The sequence below is a fragment of the Anoplophora glabripennis genome, unplaced genomic scaffold, assembly GCF_000390285.2.
Source record: "Anoplophora glabripennis isolate ALB-LARVAE unplaced genomic scaffold, Agla_2.0 scaffold135, whole genome shotgun sequence".
NCBI lineage: Eukaryota > Metazoa > Arthropoda > Insecta > Coleoptera > Cerambycidae > Anoplophora > Anoplophora glabripennis.
The window spans coordinates 144410-158965 of record NW_019416236.1 but is presented as its reverse complement, the minus strand read 5'-3'; the positions used below and the strand labels follow the sequence as shown (position 1 = coordinate 158965).

At 33.6% G+C, this 14556-nt stretch overlaps 1 protein-coding gene across 1 annotated transcript in view; it reads left to right on the top strand.

Moving 5' to 3' along the window:
• The window catches only part of LOC108906677 (cationic amino acid transporter 2), a 132326-nt gene that overhangs the window by 88784 nt on the left and 28986 nt on the right, over positions 1–14556 (top strand). Inside the window, exon 4 of the mRNA XM_018710000.1 lies at positions 7789–7997. Within this exon, the coding sequence (XP_018565516.1) occupies positions 7789–7997 (209 nt within the window). The remainder of the gene's footprint in view (positions 1–7788; positions 7998–14556) is intronic.

The following is a 14556-nucleotide window of genomic DNA, read 5'->3' as shown; positions in this document are numbered from 1 at the left end:
ACTTCTCTGTCTGGTCCAACAGAGATTCATCTACTTAATGGGTGTGCCAAAGAAAAGACTAATCCAACTTGAATTAAATAAGTTATTTAAATAAAACAATTAAAAAAAAATACTTTGACAAGTTGCAACTTGCAAACAATTGACACTTAGAAAAAAAAATTTATTACATAATGCTATTATAATAATCCGTAGTTTCCTGACGGACTTTCAGAATACCCTGTATACAATCAAAATATAAGTTTGCGCCAGGAAAAAAGTTATTTGCAGGAAAAATTAAAAAGTGCAAAAATACACAAAAATTTCGTGTTCTTTCTTACTTACATTTTCTAATATAACTTTGTAAACATGCAGTTTACAGAGAAAATTATAACTAATTGTTATGAAATTTCCTAGAAGATAGAACTGTTTTGATACTCGCGCGTCCAACTGACAAGAGGATAAGATATTATCCAATTGTACTATAAATGTGGATTTATTACAAAACGAAATACCAAAACCTGATCCAAATCGGTCTGATAGTTTTGGCATGAGACAATTTGTTACTAAATTTCACCACGAAATGTCCTTACTTTTTTGCATAAAGACAATTTTAATTGGCACTGATACTTGAACTCCTTAACTATCATATACAGGGTGGTCCGTAAGTAATGGTCCATAGAGACAAACTAGATTTTTTACTTCAAAATATTACGATTGGAGCCAACATGCCTTAATAAAATGTTGATAACAAAAAAGATACAGGGTGTCAAATTTGGAAATTAAAAATTGAATTTTCGTAATAATTATAATATTTTTGAGTGTATGAACGTGAAAATTTAGGGGTAGATGTTTCTGTATACGTGAAATCATAATTTGTTATCTATTTCGATTTATCTTCTAGAGGACGCCACATACGCCGTGTTTATGACGTAAATACGAGCATAATTTTTTTATCCACAACGTTAACACTTCTTTTTTTTTAAATCTTAAACCAATATTATTTTCGTGAAAAAATGGTATACTTGTCATTAGCTATAGAAATTGTCCGTTTTCAAGAAAAACGCATTTCAACAATCTGCTGCATGTTTCATTACAGGAAATTTTATCGTAGTGTGCGACAATGCCTAGACAGTTTTGACAATTGTGACAGTTAGCAATTATTTCAAATTGTATTTATTAATTTTTGGTAAAAATCAATTAAGTATTTAAAAGAAAATAACGAATTATGCCGAGACATAGGTAATAATTTCTCGAATTTGGAAATGAGAGATATGACGGTTGTTTATTGTCAACAAAATTTCAATGGACGTGCTGCGCAACGTCGAAAGAAGCCAAAGATTGCCGAAGATTTCCAAACAGATTGCAACCTGGTAAACGACTGTTTCAAAATCTATTCAGAAACTTAGGCGAAAGTGGTTCATTTCGTCCTAAACGTGATAATTTAGGTCGACCAAAAATGATTACGCCTGACCAGGAAGACGAAATACTAATTCGCATTGCAGATGATCCACAAACTAGTTCAAGACGATTAGCTGATGCCACGGGAATTAATAAAACATCAATTTTAAAGACATTACATGAAGAAAAATATCATCCATATCATTTTACACCAGTTCAAAATTTATTACCTGTCGATCTTCCTTCAATATATCAATTTGCAAGTGATATTCTTAACAAGCAGAATACTGACTATACATTTGTCAACAGAATATTGTTTACAGATGAAGCGACATTTACTCGATGAGGTATTTTTAATTTAAGAAATAAGCATTGTTGGGAAGTTCAAAATCCTCATGTAACTCGAGAACGGCACTTTCAACATGAATTTAAGATTAATGTTTGGTGTGGGATCATTGGAAACCATTTTCTAGGTCCATATGAGTTGCCAGGAAATTTAAATGGTACAAGTTATTTAAATTTTTTAGAAAATAGCTTTGTTGATCTATTGGATGCGTTACCACTGAATTTGAGGCAAAATATGTGGTTCATGCAAGATGGCGCTCCGCCACATTTTACTCATCAAGTAAGAACATATCTAAACCAACACTTTCCTGAACGTTGGATTGGCCGTGGTAGTATATTTCCTTGGCCGCCACGTAGTCCAGACTTCAACCCTTTAGATTTTGGTGTATGGGGCACAATGAAGGAAATTGTTTATAAAAACACTATAAATACTCGCGTCCAACTTTGGCAAGAAATTAGTAATGCCTCAACTTTTTTTGATCCAATGGTATTATTTAATATTAGACGATCTTTCATAAATCGTATGGACAAGTGCATCGAGGTGAATGGTGGACATATTGAAAATTTACTTTGAAACATTTCCTATTTTTCCTTAGGTACATATTCAGTTTTTTACTTGTTAAACGCTTGATAAAATCATAGTTTTGTTTAATTAAATTTCTCCTTTAACTGGTTTTGTAAATAAAATTTATCAACTTGATAATTTGTATTTTAATGTGTACAAAGGGATAATGTTTAATTGTCAAAATTAATGTTTTCATTAGCGCACACTACGATAAAATTTCCTGTAATGAAACATGCAGCAGATTGTTGAAATGCGTTTTTCTTGAAAACGGACAATTTCTAGAGCTAATGACAAGTATACCATTTTTTCACGAAAATAATGTAGGTTTAAGATTAAAAAAAAGAAGCGTTAACGTTGTGGATAAAAAAATTATGCTCGTATTTACGTCATAAACACGGCGTATGTGGCGCCCTCTAGAAGATACATTGAAATAGATAACAAACTATGATTTCTCGTATACAAAAACATCTACCCCTAAATTTTCACGTTTATACACTCAAAAATATTATAATTATTACGAAAATTCAATTTTTAATTTCCAACTTTGACACCCTGTATCTTTTTTGCTATCAACATTTTATTAAGGCATATTGGCTCCAATCGTAATATTTTGAAGTAAAAAATCTAGTATGTCTCTATGGACCATTACTTACGGAGCACCCTGTAGAATTGTTATAATGTCTATTTTCTTCCTTTTAACTACTTATGGGGCAAGTTCAAAAAATTTTGACTTTATAAACAAATAGTTTCGAGAAGCGGTTTTGTGGGTTGGAAATATGTCAAAGTACTAACAATAATTTCTCTGAAAGATACTTAAGGACAGCCTTTATCAACCTTTATAGCATACTCCTTTATTTATACTTAGATACCAGTAAAATCAATTTCTCTAGATTCCGAACCAAAGTGAAAACAGTAAGCCATTTATAACTTACTGTAATACTAAATGACTCGGCAAATATTAGCGTTATAGGGACTGCCTCTAGGGCCTTTGTTGACGCTGCTCATTCACTTTTTACACATAAATTTCGTTCCTGGCTCAGCATAATATTTATGTAATAAGATACGCTTTGCTCTAAAAACAAAAAAGTCACGTTGGCATTCGCAGCCCCATCCTCTGAGGAGAATCCTTTGAAGAAAGATAATAACGTGGAATAATTATTTCCAGGATGAAATCCCGACTCGAAGCAAGTAGGGACATAATACCGAGAAAATCTCGAAGCTGCATGTATTTAACAAGTCAATCAATTCAAGTCAGTCTTTGAAATTATTTTGTAAATAAGATCCATACCTTCTCAGTATTAAAACAACATAAAAGATTCATCCTTCGATTAAATTCAATGGAAATATTTATAAGAAAAATTTTACAGAATATTATTTTTATTATAATCGGATCGATTTTGGAGTTAGTTATTTTGAGAATTAAAATTTAAATTGAGCATTAATTAGATAATATTAATTTATATTTAGGACATGTAACTGTATACAGGATGTCTCAGATATTACTGACAGCCTTGTAAGAGACCATTTCCGCGAAACAGGGTGTCAAAGATTTAGAAAATTTTATTATATTTTTTTATTTACTTGGAAACCCTTCGTGATAAAACAACAATAACTCTAAGTTGTAATGGGACATATTTGGTCTAATTATTCAGTATGTTTAAATATTACCATTATCACCAGTGGCACCCTAAAACAAAAATAAATAAGTAAACTTGATCAGATTATAAAAACATGAAAACAAATATGGAAGTAGAGATATTATAACCAGTGAAGTGAAGTATGTTAACAAGGCGGGTTCTGGACCAAGAAGTGGGCTTCCGATGTGTTGGGTGGCGGATCCATCCGAAGGGGTCCAGGTGCGGGGGTTGTGTGTAAGACGTGCGTAAAAGAAGTGATGGTGTGCAGCCTCTGGTATGTTTGATCAAGAAGAGTTGTGATGTGTCTGCAGATGTGACGTAACGAGTGAGGGGGGTCAGCGCGGTGCATGTAGGAGTGCAGAAAGTCGCGCGCGTTGTCTAAAGAGGAAGCAGGATTGTATCGATTCGATTTTTTGAGAACCATTCCACAACCATTGAGGTTGACTGCTGGAATAGACTAGAGCACTTCGATGCCTACGTCTCCTCCTGTTCTCAAAAACTGTTGATGTAACATGTAGAAACTTAGAGTGGACATATGCAAGCTGCTATGAAGAAACAGAAAGGTTAAAGAAGAAACTCCTATTTTGTCCTTATAACAATTAAATAGTATTAATAAATATGTTATTTTTTCCACAAAATTTTTATTCCGTCAATAAAAAAAATAACATCCTTCGCTCATGAACAAAATCTCATTTCAATGATACACTCCTGCAGCCTCGCGTCTTATTGCTTCCTCTTCAGATAACCCGCGCGCGACTTCCTGCACTCCTACATGCACCGAGCGCCCCCCTCCTCACTCATTACGTCATATGTGCAGACACATCACAACTCTTCCTGACCTTCAAATATACCAAAGGCTGCACACCACCACCTCTTCTACGCACCTCTTACACACCCTCCACCCCCACATCATCATTCTTTGGACCCCTTCGGATGGACCCGCCATCCAACACACCGGAAGCCCATCTGGTCCAGAACCCGCCTTGTTACCCTACTATTAAACAAACAAGTTTAATCTGAATACACCCATTGCAACTTAAGGGAGGTGAGGAAAAGTACAAACCAGTCAAGAAAGTTAGCAAAAAAGAGAGAAACCCTAAAAGAAAATTATCTCCAAGTTCAAATCCAAAATAAGATAGGTGTCGATACCCAGGCGGCACAAATAAGTACAGAGCGAAACAAGATACCGGGTGGCCCAAAGAAGAGTAGGAATGAACTCAAACTAGGCTTGTAACAATGAGTTAAATAAGAATATTTGTAAAAAGATTAGTATAGGTTTTAGCTAGAGGTTAGGCAAATTATTTTTTTTAATGCATCAATAATTTCCAAATTGTTTTTTTTTATAAAATTATAAATATAAAAAAATCACTTGGCAATTAAAAAAGTAATAGTAATAATAATTAGTATTATTATAACAAGTAAATAACGTAAATATTTCCTTTATTAACAATACAAATTTTCAAAATAGTAACATCCTGTATTTATTGGTTAACTTGGTAAATGGGAACATTTGGAGTTATTCAAAGTTTATTTCACAATAAAAAGGTTTTAAACTATAAAAGTGGATTTATCACCTTCATAAAGTAAAACGTATTTCCGAGTATCGTTCGAATTGCCTGAAGAATTACTCCATTTACATTATTTATTTCAAATATAAAATTAAATTGTTCCCAGTGTTACCAATTTGATATATCACAAACAACTTGCGCAAAAGAAAACAAGAAATTATCAAATTTCTTGTGTTGATTGGGAATGGCGAAAGATACTTAATTCCTGCTAAGACGGTACATAGTTTAAAGAAAGAAGAAATATATTAGTATTTACAGTCAAATTAAATCGTAACTTACTCCATATACTACGAAAAATCTAAACCTTCTTAAATATACGTTTTTAATATTAGCCTTGATGAAGTCATGTATGCTCTTTGACATCAACATCTAGGAACGCTAAAAATATATGAAATGATACTGCTTTAGTCTGCAATGTAGTTGTTTCCTACAATATGCTTAGCTTGTCTTTGAAGTTGCTTTGAGTAAAAATCTAAATCGCACATCCTGGGCATTATATTATAGAAATGAGATATTTATTTCATACACGTAATTCAGATTTATCAAATATTTTTCTTACTGACGAAATATATGTATATATAAGGTCATAAAAAAAATTCTCTATCATTTTTCAATCAGACCGATATTTTTCGAGATACGACAGTTTTAAATATTCAAAAATAATAAAAATTTTCAATTTTTAATCATTTGATAAACAATTATAGGTAACAAACAAATTGTTCAAAATTTCCACCATCTGCTGCTAAACATGCTTCAGCACATTGTGCTACAGCTCGAACGAAGTTGCGTACCTACCATCTCTGACGTTATTAGTTGTATTGTTTGAAACAGACAGCTCTATAACAATTAATGATAATTCAGAGAGCATTTATCAATACTTTGACATCGTTAGAGTACAGTAAAAGTACCAATACAGACTGTAAAATAATAGGCCACAATTATTTAAATCGTGAATATGCTGATGGCTCTCGGAGCTTCAAATAATCGTGCATTTGAAGCAGTGCGATTGACTTGGCAGAGGCGGTCCTTTTGCTTAGCCACCTCGGTCTCCAAACCTAACGCCATGTGATTTTTTATTTTGGGGCTTCTTAAAAACGTTGGCGTTCAGAACACCAGTGGCAAATTTGAATGAATTGCAGAACCGCCTATTGCAATCAATACAGCAAATAACGCCAGAGGTGATACGCAACTCCATTAGAGCAGTAGCACAATGTATTTAAGTCTGTTGTAACTCATTTGTCGTAATTGTTTATCTAATGATTGAAAATTAAAATTTATAATTATAATTAATAATTTATATTTTTATTATTTTTGGATATTTGGTAGGTACTCCTATATCTCGAAAAATACTGGTCTGATTGAAAAATCATAAAGACACTTTTTTATCACCTAGCTTAATATGATCCCACAGTCCGTGTCCGCGAATTTTGTAACAGCCTGTGTAACATATAAATATAAATGCAAATTCCAGTAGAGACATTAAAATTGCTTTGATGTAATACATAATTAAACCTCTTTCAATAAAGCAAAGTAATTCCAATGTGTAATCTTCAAACAAAAAACTACCAACAGCTGAAATGCATTGGTTGTAAATTGGAAATTAACAGAGCTGAAATATTTACATTTCTGTAAATAATGCTGTATAACAGAGTGGTTAAATATCTCTAGCGTAAATAAATATACATCCAGCAAATATTTTTGTATTTCAAAACAACCATCAGTATTTTTCTAGTTTTGTAGATTCAAACAGGTATATTTTCCTTTTTGCAGTTTTTTCAGACCACATTAAATTAAGTCAAGAATAGCATCAAAGGCATTTTTTAGAATATTTCTTTTGACAATCTCTCAGAACTGAGTGGAATAACGATCTACTTCTTTCAATGTTTATTCAAGCAGTAATATAAATACATTAGTTAAATAGAAGGGAAATAACCAGTTGATAAATAAACAAAAATATTGGTTGAATGAAGATATTAATAGCCCGTAAATTCTTTTACTAGAATTTCTTCCCCCTTCAGATTTAAGTTCAAAATCTTTACGAAACTTGTGCCACTGGCAGTGTCTATAAATAAAGTCAGACTACTTTACAGCAGGAGTGGTTTTACACAAATTCAAACGCATACCTCACAGGAACCATAATCTTGTCGATATTATAATTGAGAATGACGTAATCACTTTATTCTGTTTCTTTTTCACCCTATATAGCGAAAAAATGTGCGTTGGCGTTTCTAAGCCTATCTCACAAGAGATCCCTTCCTGCCTTTCGGGGTTAATAATGAAGGATAATTATTTTCAGGATGGGACCCCGACTTCCTGGCCTTCATAATAACTCTGCTGATGATGCTGCTGCTGGCGGCTGGCGTGAAAAAGTCTCTCATTTTCAACAACGTATTGAACGTCATCAATTTGGCTGTGTGGGTGTTCGTTATGACTGCGGGCCTTTTCTACGTAAACACGGACAACTGGACCAAACACGAGGGATTCTTACCCAAAGGCTGGCCGGGGGTAAGATTAATTGCGGGACCATTTGCAAAGGGACCGTCCCCAAAATTTGGTCCTTTTTATTGAAAGATTATTTCTTTAAACTGTATAGTTGAGATATTTACGGGTTTACGTCAGAGATGTCTCAAAAAGATTAGAACCACACATTCCTGGGACCAAATTAAAACGAGTTAAATCAACTTATTTTTCACTACAAAAAAAAACTTCTCATCAAAATTAAAGTGCCTCTAAAAATGGGGCACCTTCAAAATTGGTTTTCTTCTCAAAAGTCTAATCTTTTTTTGAATAATAAATTTATTCCTAAGTTATACGCCAATTGACAACTACTGAATTAAATTCTAAAAAATAGTAACATATTCTACAAATATAGATAAAAATATTTACATACACATGCTATCCAGTTTATTGCTAGAACCTTGTACGAAATGGTCAGATAAATGTTATCTACACAAATTTCTCCAAAGCATTTGATAAAAATGCAAGTCTGATTATTTTGTCACCTGTAATTTTTAATTACTTACACATAAATAATATATTTTCCATCACGTTCAATTTGTACAGTACCGTGATTTCAAATATAAATCAAACACCAGGCGTACCTCAGAGTTCGATACTTGGTGCACTGTTTTTTATTGTCTCATCAATGATACTGCAAATAATTTTAATGTTCATTTTTTCCCGTACGCTTCTAACCTGAGGGGTTATTTAAATATTTATCTATCTGAATTTGCGAAACGGAGCTCATAAATTGACATTTACACTTTAATTATGATACGTGAGATATTGCTCATTTAGAGGATGAATTTCAGAACCTTACCGTCCAATGCTCACGTAGAGGGTAATCCAGGGGTTGATTGTACAGGGTGTTACACTCTCACTCAATGAGAGACTTAATTTAGGAGAATAGGAAAACATCAGAACTTTCTAGGAAGGTTTTTAATAACAATAAAAAAGAAAAACAAACAAAATAACGATGACACGTCAGATTAAAATAAACGTCAAAGATTAATTTGCACACGACAGCGTAACCCGAGATTCAGGGCAACGCGGATACCTACATAACAAAATTTGAAAGACACTGCCCATTACTAAATTGACTCCGAAACTCTAGTTAAATAATATGGAGGTGTAGAATTATGAAGTTAAAACCCTCCGAGATTGAGGTTTGAGTTTAGCTTGTAAGTTTTTTGTTTTCAATTTTGCTCATTTTGTGTTTGCAGTTTATTGGGATTTGAGATTTATTAGTTTTGAAGTCATAGATTTTCAGGTTATCGGTTTTAAAGTTATAGGTTATCGATGTCAAGGTTATTGAGTTATGAAAGTACAGGGTTATATGGTTTAAGGGTTGATATTGTTGGGTTTCATAGTTTCAAGCTGTTTTTTGAGGTTAGAAAAAACGCTGACGTGATGGGGCAAAACAGGTTTCGGATTCGGTTTCAGCGACCCAAAAAACATATTAGTCTGATTCAAGGAACACTCCACTCATTTTTTTGTGGTCCTGTGTAATTGGGCCCCACCTATTCCTAAAACTGACTCATAAATTGTATCGCGTGTTGGCTTTTACTACACGCTGATGATTTAAAATTTTACGCCAGCGTCATCTCTATAACTTAATTCTATATGGTTTGCTACAGATTAAGTGACCATGTATTAGATCTGAGACTTAGTTAGTACATTTTCATAAGACTTATTTTTGTATAGATTTTATTAGAAGATAGATAATAATATACACTGTAATGTTCTCATATAATTGTTAACTTCAATATTGATTGTATTGTGCTTACTTCGCACATTATTTATAAAGATTTTATACTACATGCTAAATCTGGTACATATTGTTTGTTATTTCTCCTTCTCGCAGTAATATTATATTATGTTGACATTGAGAATATTCCGGACATATTCGAATCTTCTAAATCGAATCGAATATACATATTCGAATCTAGTACATATTGTTTGTTATTTCTCCTTCTCGCAGTAATATTTTATTATGTTGACATTGAGAATATTCCAGATATATTCGAATATTCTTTGGCAGACATTAAAAGATTTTTCTACTCTCATAATTGAGTTGTTTTCGCTTTTACATCCTTTTACATTCTTTGTTTGTCAAAATTTGTGTGCTGTTTTTTATTCATTCCTTATTGTACTCATGTATTTAATATTATTCACTGTTTTGATTATATTTATTTAAACTTTTATTGTTGGTTCATTTTTCATGTACCCACCCTATAATTGAGTTTCAACCCCATTGCTTGAATTAAATACATAATAAACAAATAATATTGTAAATATGAGTATACACTCATACAGTTGCATATAGACTTTTATAGTTCGTATGATATTTGTTGAGATAGAATTCCAAGAGAAGAATAAGCCAATAAAGTTCTGTTATCGGAACTACTGTAACAATTTACAGCGACAGGGGTTGGCTATTAAATTTTCCGCCAATGTCTTTGTATGTATCTCGGGTGTCGAATGCGGTTAATTCCAAGAAAGTGACGGAACTAATAGATACCTATAGGTTCTGTAGTGGAGTAAAGTAACACCCTGGGGAACAATGGATATTACTTTCAATTAAGTAACAAAATGTAAGTTTGATTGTATAATCGCGATAAAAACTAGTTTATTCCATTATAGATATACAGGGTAGCCCATCGAAAACGTACCGCAAGGCATTGCAGGGTAGTAAAGAATTTTTCGGCAAAATCCAAAAACAGGTCAAATTTTTTTTCTGAGGGGGACAACTTTTGGCTCAAAAAGCATACCAAAATCTTCAATCCCCTAAGTGGGGGTGCTATCCCCTAAATTTTTTCAAATGGGAATGGGGGTCAAGTGGGGGATCAATAGAAAGGGATTTTAATTCTCTATACGATTCTTACTTTTTGAAAATAGATTTATTATTTTAGAAAATATGCAGCTTTGAAAATACGAACAATATTTTTGACGAGAAATGCGAAAATCGATTTAATTTTACTTCAAAACTTACGGTATTAGTCAAGTAAATGCTGAAAATGTTGTCCGCCAACTTGCATACAATGATACAAGTTGTCTTCAAACCGTTGTCGAACATTCTAGAGCACTTGCGGTGTTACTACTTCACGACATACATTAATGATTCGTCCTCGCAGATCTTCCAAGGTATCAGGTGGAGTGCTGTAAACTTTGCTTTTAATGTGCCCCCAAAGAAAGAAATCTAAAGGATTTAAGTCGGGTGACCGAGGGGGCGACACAATTGCACCTCTTCGTTCTATCCAGCGTCCTGGAAACGTCTCATTTAGGTAATTGCGCACATTGAGCGAGTAATGTGGAGGAGCTCCGTCCTGCTGGAAAATCAGTTCGTGTTCATTGTAAGCAGGGTCGTCCTCTATGATATTTGTTAGAGCTGGGTCGATGACATTTTGTAGTAAATCCAAGTACATATCGCCTGTCAAATTTCCAGGAAGGAAAAAAGGACCTACAATGGAATTTCCAAAAATACCTGCCCATACATTCAACTTCTATGGGTGTTGGGAGTGTGTCTCATGGAAAATCCTTGGATTGGTATCAGCCCAGTAACGACAATTATGGCGATTCACTAAACCATTCAAGAAGAACGTACAGTACACTCGTCCGAAAAACACACATTAAAGAGGAAATTATCGTTTATCGTTCAGTCATTATTTCGCAAAATTGCAAACGACGATCAAAATCGTCTTCATTTAGCTCTTGCACTAGCCGAATCTTATAAGGATGGAATTTGTATTTTTTTAATATTCGTTGGACACTTGTACGACTCACTCCTGTCGCAGTAGCCAATTGCATTGTACTCAGCGTACTATCCATTGCCACTTGCCCCAATACCGCTATTTCCGTAGGTTCATTTAGTACCGGATTTTCAACCTGCCTCTTTTTGTTATGAACGGAGCCAGTTTTGCGAAATTTGGCCACCAATTCGCGAACAATTTTTCCAGACGCATGTTTCTCAGGATGCCGTTGGTTGAACAGTTCGGCGACCCGATTTCCGCATTCATTGTTTTTGAAAAAAAGCTCAATAATTTCTACTCTTTCTGGAAGTGAGTACACCATAATTAATCAATTTAAAAGACTCGGCAGTATTGGCACTCTTCAACTACAAGTCACAAAACAGTTATCTAGCAACTTCTTGTGGCCTATCTAAATACGAAACAAAAAGCGGACAATTTTTTGCTCACCAAAATCAGGCTAAAGAATTCGCAAATCAGAAAAAAAACAGCGAATTATTTTGAAGGAATTTACCAAGCTAATACCGTAAGTTTTGAAGTACAATTAAATCGATTTTCGCATTTCTCGTCAAAAATATTGTTCGTATTTTCAAAGCTGCATATTTTCTAAAATAATGGATCGAATTTCAAAAAGTAAGAATCGATGTATAGAGAATTAAAAGCCCTTTCTAATGACCCCCCACTTGACCCCCATTCCCATTTAAAAAAAATTGGGGGATGGCACCCCCACTTAGGGGGTTGAAGATTTTGGTATGCTTTTTGCGCCAAAAGTTGTCCCCCTCAGAAGCAAACTTTACCTGTTTTTGGATTTTGCCGAAAAGTTCATTACTACCCTGTAATGCCTTCCGGTACGTTTTCGATGGGCTACCCTGTATAAGTACTTGCGTTAAAGAAATAAAGAATCTTACTCCATATTCACTCTGACGTGTTTAAAGTTAACTTATTAAGCCCGTAGGATATCTCACTAAAATGATTAAACATTGTTGCACATAACTACATCATAAACTGTAACATATACTAATTTACAGAGGTACTTCATCAATAAGGAATGCACAAAGTTGTAAACATATTATAAACTGAACTAAACAGTAGCTGCTCATCATCATTACTTCTGTTATGTTAAGGCATAGTTTTTCTAATGAATTCCATGCATCTTTATACCCTAAGAGTTCTAAACAATTAAACTTTGCTAAGTAGTTTAAAGCGGTTTTTACCGCTGGAAAATCCAGGAAACAGCTGGCCGTAGAAGTTTTCTCATACTGGCTGCATTTTATTACTCTCTTTTTCGTCATACCGCGAGTTGGAATTTTTATCGCCCAGAAAACTTATTATTTCATAAGTTTGCTTGCGTGGTTGGAAGTTTTGCTTATCTTTAGGAGCATAATAATAATATTTGTTAGGAAGGTTTACAATAAATTTTCTAAACGTCACTTTTTTTTCATCGTTTAAGTTATGATTTTCAGTAATTTTAATTTGAGAAAATTACAAATGTTCAGTAAATAGAGATCGATATGATGTCATATTTATCACCGGACCTACTAATTTTTCGGTTATTAACAAATCAATATGGCTATCAAATATTTAAATCATTAATGAATGTCAAGAAAAGTAATGGCCGAATTACTGCTTTGAGTAACACCACAATCACCTTTTCATTTAATCCTCATCGTACACAAGGGGTACAAAATAAATGTACTTTGTAACAAACTGACAAGTTTGCGAAAGGAAAATAGTTTTATCTTGTGTTGGAAGTTAAAATGAAATGAAATTTAAATGGAAATACAGGGTGTTCCAGAATAACGTGTACAACGGAAGACCACAGATACGTGGACTAGGCTAATTCACCTATATCCGAAATCGCTTAGTTTAGACGCTAGATGGCCTTAAAGTTGGTGAAAATTTTTAGAATTTTGTAAATAATTCGAATACGTATTAACCGATTTTAATTATTTTTGGGGTGTAGACTTCTGCTTTCAATCTACACATTTTGGTGTTATACAGAATGTTATTTAAAACCTACAACACCTACAAAATTCATGTATGGTGATAATATCAGTTCATAACTTTTTCCTCTTTCGGGCAATAATGACAACTATTTTTTATCTGATAGTGATACCAATTAAAAGTTTTTGGGCCTTTTGTAGAATTTTGATTAAATGAGGGGTTTGGGTACAAAAAAATATTTTTTAAATGTCTACATTATCGTGCCACCCATATTACAATGCTTAACAAAGTGCTAGTAGGCACTGATTTTGAAAGGTTTACTATCATTACAGTCTGATCTTTAAGTCATTGTGTCTGACAATTCTCGAGTGTTTACGACGACAAGATATACCACCTGTTACTTCATTTTTCGATATGAATACACACAGACGATGAATTAGAGTTATTTACAATGTGCCTAATTTTATTCAAATAATTAGAAAAAACAATCAAATACTACGCATTGACAGCATTATTATTCTACCCAGTAGAGTGAATGGGGAATTTTATTTAGAATGTTTGCAAAACACTTTATTCGATTTATTGGAAGGTGTGCTGTTATTACTCAGAGCTGTGGAGTAGGCATGATGGAGCTCCACCACATTTCACTGTAAATATTCGGAAGTATCTGAACCAAAGATTCCCTCGTCGATGGATCGGTAGAAGGGATAATGTTCCTGTTAACTGGTCTGTTCGTTCACCAGACATAACACCTTGCGACTATTATCTTTGGGGCACTCTGAAAACAACAGTGTATGCTTCCACCTCTAACACTAAGGAAGAGTTGTGTAGGCATATCCTAATTAACATAAATGTTTTAAAAAATTGCCCTCAAG